The 8104-nt window shown below is 44.0% G+C and overlaps 1 protein-coding gene across 1 annotated transcript; it reads right to left on the bottom strand.

Annotated features, from left to right (window-relative positions):
* Positions 1-1338: 1338 nt before the first annotated feature.
* MTURN (maturin, neural progenitor differentiation regulator homolog (Xenopus)) lies at positions 1339-7458 on the bottom strand (the record flags this gene model as incomplete). The annotated part of the gene is made up of 2 exons (XM_010192190.1): positions 1339-1449; positions 7336-7458. Coding segments are annotated over 2 exons (234 nt in total), but the record flags the coding sequence as incomplete, so codon positions are not given.
* Between the last annotated feature and the right edge of the window lie 646 nt (positions 7459-8104).

Raw genomic sequence — 8104 nt, forward strand, 5'->3', positions numbered from 1 at the left:
CTCACTTCTTGTTTTTATAAAGCTAATTCTGTATAAAAGGGCTTTTGAAGCGTGTGACCTTCATTTCACAATTTTTAAAAAAAATGGAAAAAAGGAGTAAATTTAGAAACATTTTGCTCGACTGTGGAAAACAGCTGTATTACAACATAATCCCGTTTGCTTCTTATATTTTCAGTACAAAAGGCAAGTAAATAGAGACCCTGCATCTTCACAGTCTGGCCCTCATCCAGGTCAGTTAAATCTACACAAAACAGGTATAAAATAGGAGGGGTCTTCTTCTTTATACCAAAATCCCACTAATCCTCTCTGGGGAGCAAGTCCCCAGCTATGTAAAACCTTGCTAGTTTTTGTATCAGCCGAAGTAGCAGTATTTTAGCTCCCCTCCAACGAGGTGTAAATGCCCGGACTAGTTCAAAGGCCCAGGGAGAGGAACAGGTCCAGCATAATTTTAAGAGCCAGGTGCTAGTTTATACCTTTATGGCTTCAAAGGTTAAGTTGCACTTCAATTCATGATGCCGCGAGGTCTGAGTAATAATTTAGCAGTGTATTAAAAACAGCAAAGCTTAAAGTCGGTTGTCATGCGGAAGTGGGGCAGGCAATGGCTATTTTTTAATTTATTTGATTTACACACAAGCTTTGGATCAAATGGTGTCAGAATACCAAGGCTGGTTATAACATGTACTGCTGGTACTCATAACTCCTCTAGTTGTTAATCCAGCACTTGTAAACTTAAGTGTCAGTAAAACAATATTAATACGCCTGACACCAATACTACCCTGGATTTCCCACTTCTCATTATTTGTGTTAAGCCTTCATGTGCACTTCTGCACTACCAACCACTATTAAAAACTAGTGTTCTATGGGAGAAAGCTCTCCAAGTTTGGTACTTTGTCAAAAAACCGTAACTGTTGAACTAAAAAGAAAAGCGCAGGTGGTGTTTGCTCTCTGGGCTGGTTTCCTTGGAAAGGTGAAGACTCGGCACTCTCACCACACACTTCCTACATTCTGGGTACTCTACATTCGTGTCAGCGAACGCTACTCTCGAGCACAAATCAAAGAGACAAGTCAGCGACAAAACTACTTCTAGATTGATAACGGCAGAATGCTACCAAGACAACTCCATAGAAAACCCACTGAAGCAGGAGCAAAATTCAGGTCACTTCTTAGCAAAGCTCATCACAGATTATTATTATTAATTTTTTTTAAAACTGTTTTGTTGAACTTTTATCCTTGAGCCAGATATCCCCCTGTGGTGTGCTCATTCGAACAGGCTCATGTGGGGCCACCTGACCCCACCTGGTACCAAAGGCTTCCGAATTTTTTTAGCTTCTCAGAAAATCACTGCTGACTGACACCCATCTGTTGGTGATCAGCTTCTGGCTCCTCTTCTTCCACATCTGCGTTATATTCTTCAAATGCATCATCATCAACATCTGGAAGCCCAAGTAACTACAAAGAAGAGAAAATACTGTGTGTAATAGCAAATTACTTGCTCATGGAGCTTCACAAGATATATATAGTATAGCTGTTTATACAATACTTAGGTGCCACTTCTTGAAAACTTCAAACCCTGGAATAACAGTATTGCATAACAATCTCAACACTTTTTCTCTCCCTCCTGTGATTAGACAGAGATCTGAAAATGTATCCTCACACCAAATTAAGTGCTCAGAGACCGGAAGATAAATAAAACCAAAGCAAAGCACTAGCAAAAACCTTCACATTCCTCCCTGAGGTCATATTACGAATTGCTGAGTGTTCAGACTCAGCAGTGGTTTAACTTCAGAAAGAACCACAATAATACTGTAGTTTTCTCGGTTTAAGATTGTGTTCAGCAACCCTATAAAAGCCAAAAAAAAGCATACTCATGCAGAACTGTTTAGTGTGGAGCAAGCAAGGAGTCTGTGAAAACCTAAAGATCCCACCATGTTAAATGCTTCCTTCTCTTTTAGCCTTCACTCCATCACACCAGACAAAGCCTTGCACAGTAGGTGAAGCCCTTGCAGTGAAAAAACACTGTGTAGTCAACTCAAAATTGCCCAAGTCCCTTTAAATTTCTGCAAATTAGATTTGGGTTCATGAAGAAGAGCCAGCCCATCCATCTTCCTTGGACAGTGTCTGGATGACTCCACCTGACAGCTTCGACCTCCGCAGCAGCACTTGTTCACTACAGGAAAAGGAGCAAACAGCAATGATGTTTGAACCTTTGCCCTCTCCTCCAAAAGGCTGCCAAGCCAACAGAAGTCAGAAAGACAGATAAACCAAATAATAGTCAAAATAATGCATCTGTTGTGGAAATCTCATATTAGAATCCTACACTAGCAGCTATTAATATCCACAAAGCAAAATCCCACACCAGGCATTGTTTGGAATACCACATACTTAGCTTGCCAAGGACTGGAAGAGCAGCACAGATGCATGCAACACCCTGTTTGGAGAGTGATGCAGCTGTCAGCTCTTGAAAGAGGCAAAACCCAGGAAAATTGGGAGGAGAGCGACACTCGCTATGTGGTAGCATGAAAATGAGAACGCTGTGACGAGGCAGATTTTTAGGGACCTAATTTAGTCTGTGATAAACATTCAAAATCATTCACTGGGTACAGAGACAATACACTGAATTAGTCTCTGGGTCCAATAAAGCCTGTATTCCTCACTGCCACTGGGAGAAAACCAGCTTTTTAGCTGCAAGGTTTTGTGAGCAGGGAAATGGAAGGAAAATTTGCTGACTAAACCCCCTCCTTCGCATTTTAAAAATAGTTATGGAAGGACCCCAAGCTGAAAATGTTCTTGTTTTTGGAGAAGAACAATGAGTAAATATTCCTATGCACACCTATTTGATGTATGATACAAATCAAGTGCTTAACTGAACGTAAAACTACTTGGTTCATTTTCAGGATGTGGGGGTTTTGTTTCATGTCGAAGCTAAAATTAAAATACTCAGGTTTTTTAAAAGTAAAAGCAAGCCCTATAGACTTCCTTATCCACCAGTACTACTTTTGCTAAACCGATTCACCTTATTCAAATTAAATGAGTGTTGCACTGCTCCATTTATATCACCCAGCAGAAAGAGCTTTGATCACTTTTTTTCTTCTTTCCCAGCTCTAGTTATAATGCCTCCCTGATTTGCAGGGAAATGAGCCACATGAGTCTTCATTTTACGAATACTGTAAGCCTTTGCCATGCAAAATTAGCATGGGAAACAAAACATAGACCACAAGAACCACAAAACCATCCACGACTCCGAAGGATGGGGGGCAGGCCCTGCTTTTCACACATCCCCTCTCCCCTCACCCTTGGGAAACCCAACTCTCCTCTCCCTGGCGCAGCATAAATCAGAGCAATGCCACTCATCTTAATGGTTTTACGGAGTGTAGGAAGGGATGGCATGGGATGGGATGGGATGCTCCTCCAAGAGAGGTGCTGTTTTGTTCTCTCAGGGACACTCCAAGGCACCAGGGACCTTGGCCATGCAGGTCCTGCTTTTAGGGGCTGCATCTTGCTGTTTCCCACAGGACTAGTCCCACACTGCAGTTAACCCCTTACAGCTCTCTGGACTGCAGTGACAAATCAGCCAACATCTTGACCCCAAGGAGGGAGGATAAAGGTCCAAAGTGCAGGGAGCTCTACAAACACTGGGCCAAAGCAGAAGGAGGGAGTATAAAAGACAAGGACAAAGTAAGATGATGAAGGTTGCCTGAGTTGACCCTAGACTGACTCCCACTTTGTCTTCTTTCAAACACCCCAGTTTCTGCTTCTAGTCCATATCTGCTTTATCTATTAAAGTATCAGCTATGTGGCAGACTGGAAAGGATGTTAACGGAGATGAAAACAAAGAGGAGAGAGGTAAAACAGGAAAGGGGTGTAGAAAGAGGGAGCTGATCCATCAGTCAAACAGCCAAGGGGAACAAAACTGCCAGGTGGAGACACATAGGGAGAAGGAGGACAGGAGGGTGGTGACGAGGGAGAGAGGACAACAACCAGTGGCAGCACCACCTGAACTACTTTATTCCTCCTGACCAAACCACCCATCCGGGGGTAAAGCAGAGGTCACTGAGACGTGTATGAGTTCCATGAATATGGGATAAATGGCTTTTACATGGCAGATTCCTCTTGGAGGTAGGCTTTTTAGGCTGAAGATGAGCAAAATGCGGGAGCTCTGGAATTTGGTTCTGAATGGTACAACTTGTGTTTTGGTTCTCTGCAAACTCTGCCAGTTGGTGCAATGTCCCTCAGACACTTTTTATTTGTCTTTCTAGCTCTTTTGAAGTGCCCTGTTTTTATGCAAATAACCTAGTAGTAGTCGCAAAAGCAGAGTGGCATTGCCTCCTACCAAAAGCACACTGAAAAATAAGCGAAGTACAAGACCAAGGTTTAGAGGTCCACATGATGCTACACTAGAGAGAATGTGGTTCTGTTGAATCCCAGAGTGAAAGGCTTCATCTCCAGGCAGATACGCTTACCATGGACACCTTGGACACCAGAGACACAACAGCGTTGCAGGAGCTAGGATGCTCTGAGGCAAGGAGTGGTTTTTGAGCCCAGTGCTATTGATACCACTTCACGTACCTGCATGGTGTCAGGCACTTTTGGATGCTCCCTGAATCAGTGGATAATAAGGCAAATCACAGAGTTTTGTGGAAACTGGCCCAGGAAGGCAGTAATGGCCAGAGACAACATGTCCCCCACCACCTTCAGCAAAGAAACAGCTTGACCTTGTCTACAGAGGGATTCAGTGGTGCAGTTTAGCTGTCGCAGGTTAACCAACATTTTTTTAAAGCCTTGTCTAAGTAAGTATGCTGCCATGGCAATGCTTTTATACCCATACAACACAAGGAAGAGATGCCTGAGAGCAGCGAGGTCTGACGAGCAGCCCCCAAACTGCCCTTATTGCCTCCTGTGCCCAGAGAAGAGCAGCAAGCAGAGGGAAATCTCTGTCTCTCACTGAGAGACACTGCTCTCACTGCCTCCGAAATGCAGGGCCCAGCAGTGTGAGCAGCCATTCCCTTCCCATGCCACAACCCCAGGGTGAGCCTGCAGAGACACAGCTGAGTTGTAACCACGAATGTAGGGAGCAGGGCTGAGTTGGGTTTCTGGGCAAAAATTGGTCTGGGAGTGCTCAGTTAAGGGAGGGCAGGTGCTCATGCTGTGCACGAGGGCATGGAGTCGCAGATGCATCATCGGTGTCTCCTCCTAAACATTTCCTTTCAAAAGACCCCAACAAAGACTTTCAAAACCGTCTAATAATCTTGGAAGTCTGGCTGGAAATAGTGAAATGGCAAAGACTTTCAGAAGGTGCTTACCACAGGCACTTGATAAAGCAAGTCACAAGCACATGCTAAAAACCTGGCCCCTCCTTAGTGTCTCAGGCTGAATAGCCAGGACCATCAGGAACTTCAGAAGGGAGTGAAAAATAAACTGTTTCCATAGTGCTGTTGTAACACCCTTCACTCTTAAAAATCTATCCTACCATGCATGTGCTATTTTTAATAAGGTGAAAAGGTCAATACATTCCTTATTAGACTTGTCCACACACAATCATACCTTGCACGATAAAACTGGTTTTGTTACGCTGATGCAAATCACTCAATACTAGGTCAAAGGAGAATCTGAGAAACCTAATCTTTGTGGTACACCAAGAGAAAATGAAGAGGTACTTGACTATGGTCTGCAGAAGGTCTCTGACAAATGTGGACGTCATTTTTGAGCAGACAAAAGCATAAAGAAATTCAGCAGGTAGGAAGCAAAACTAGAAAAATGCGATTGTAAATAAAGGAGTTTTTCACAGGAGCATAACTAATGGTGAGAAGTGGCCAGTAGTCTTGTATCCTTTAAGTCACCTGAAGACTTACATCAAGACTGGGTGTCTTTGGAAAAGATACGCTCCAGCTCAACCACAATTTATGTGCTCAGTTGTGGGAATCATGGGGTGAAATGTGATGTGTTAACGAAGGGCCCAGACTAAATGAGCATAATGGTTCCCCTTGCTTTGAACCTTTTTATTCTGAAGAGTAGCTTAACTTGGTTTGACTGAAGCCAATTTCTCAGCAACTTAAGCTATGCTGAAATAAATGCAGTTTAAACGAAATAAGTGATCTGTACAAATTTAATTAAGTCTTTTTGAAGTCCTCCTTAGTTAAACCAATGGAAGTGTCTCCTCAAAAAGACAGCTTTTCTGAGCAGGAGCAAACAGCTATGAAGATCCAAGAGCTGAATCTTGCTCTGGGAAACATATTTATATTTTTGTGTGTTTTCACAATTACAAGCAGCTGTACTGCCTGATCAGATTTCCAGTCCTTTCTAAGAAAAGTGTGCATCTGTTCTATTTATTTCCAGTCTCTCAAAGGATTCTTTAAAACGATGCTCTTTTATGTCGACCAGCTGCAGTGGTCCACAGTAAAGCAATGCAAGGGTGTAGCACAGGGAGGGACAGTGTTTTCGTATTGGCGCTCCAGGCCCTTCCTTTCACTCTAAATACTGGGGATACATTTTCAGGCTACTCGATTAGTCAGCCAGAAAAGGAGAGGAGGGAAAAAGGTCTGCATTTTCAGTTGAGTATAAAAATGTCCATCAGTCAGCTTTCCAATGGACATCATGGGAGCAACACTCTGGCAATGACACTGCACTCTGCTTTGCACCAAGCCCTTACCCAGCTCAAGGCAAGGCAAAAGGAGAGGCTGCTCAAAGGGAGGATTTGGCAGAAATGAAGGATAATGACCAGCCTAAGTCACTTCACCCTGATGCAACCCAGGCTTTGACCCAAATCTTAGTGTTAAACAAGGACAGAGAAAGCTGAGTAGCAGCAAAACAGAAAAAAAGCCTTCCCACAAAACTCAGCTTCTGCTCCAACCTCAGGGGGGAAGTCAACCCTAAAATAAAACAAACCACTCTGAAGAGAGACCATAATTCCAGTTTCCCATAGGTTTACTCTTGCTACTCAGATCCTTGCAAAACTCTCCAATGCCAGCGCCAGGAAACAACTCTGCCACAAAGTCCTGTGGCGCTGACTCGCGTCCTGTTCCTCAGAGTCAGCGCTGCATCAGCAGGACATGAGCACCGGTGCAGCTGGGGAGCCACTGTCCCCGGCTGCCACACCAGTTGGCTTCCCACCCCATGCGGGAATCTCATCCTCTCAAACCAGAGCTGGAAATAAAAAAGACAGCTGGCTTCCAAGAAATAACTTCCAATTGCCCGATAGGAGCTTATGTGCTAACACTCAGGCAGCTGACTGGAGATGTACGTCCCTACAGAAGAAAAACCACCTTGCTCCATCCAGCACTACCCTATTAAAAGTCATAGGTAACTGTCAATGCTTAGAAGCAAAAAAGAGGCACTTACGGGTCTGAAGGATTTGAAGACTTTTTCCAATATTTCATGGAGAGTCTTTTTCCCGCAGGAGGAGATGTAATCCTGTGCAAGCTGCAGAAAAGGTAAGCAGTCCTCACTTTCGCTCCACACGTGCTGAAAGCCAACAGCAACACAAGAAAGAAAAGGCATTAACAGGAATTCACACCGGCCTTTCCACATGATTTTATAAGGTGACACGTTGTAAACATCTGCCAAAAGTACACTGGGCTTCCTGCAATTTAGACCTGCAGTGGTCTGAGGAAGACCACTAGATCTTCTGAGGAGGAGGAATCTAGATTTTTTTAACATGATGCGTCAGAAAGCAGGGAAATGGATCCAGAAGAGAAAACGCCTTCTGACTGCTCCAGCAACGAAAGGTATGCCTTAAGCACGCGTATTTTATGAGTAGAGGTGTTTCTGTTTGACATCAGCCCTGCTCAGACCTGGCAGTCACGATGGGTTTTCTTCCCTTCTGCATCATCCGCCTCAGTGATGCCCTCAGGAAGAGCTGAAGCACCTATTTATCTTCCAGGCATTAGTGCAAGTGTGATGCGACCCTTGATGTGTAATTCTCTTGACGATGCAAAAGAAAAGATGCAAAATATACCCGCAGGTTAGACACAGAGCCAAGGAGAGATATTTGGGCACTCACAACATCCTGACACTTCATGCCTCCCCCCCTGTTTTGAGGTTTACTACTCCTAGATCTGAATCTTCTCTTCCTAGGCAGGCACACTTAAACCCATTTGGGATAGTTCCC

This window comes from Mesitornis unicolor, unplaced genomic scaffold (assembly GCF_000695765.1).
Source record: "Mesitornis unicolor isolate BGI_N332 unplaced genomic scaffold, ASM69576v1 scaffold54309, whole genome shotgun sequence".
NCBI lineage: Eukaryota > Metazoa > Chordata > Aves > Mesitornithiformes > Mesitornithidae > Mesitornis > Mesitornis unicolor.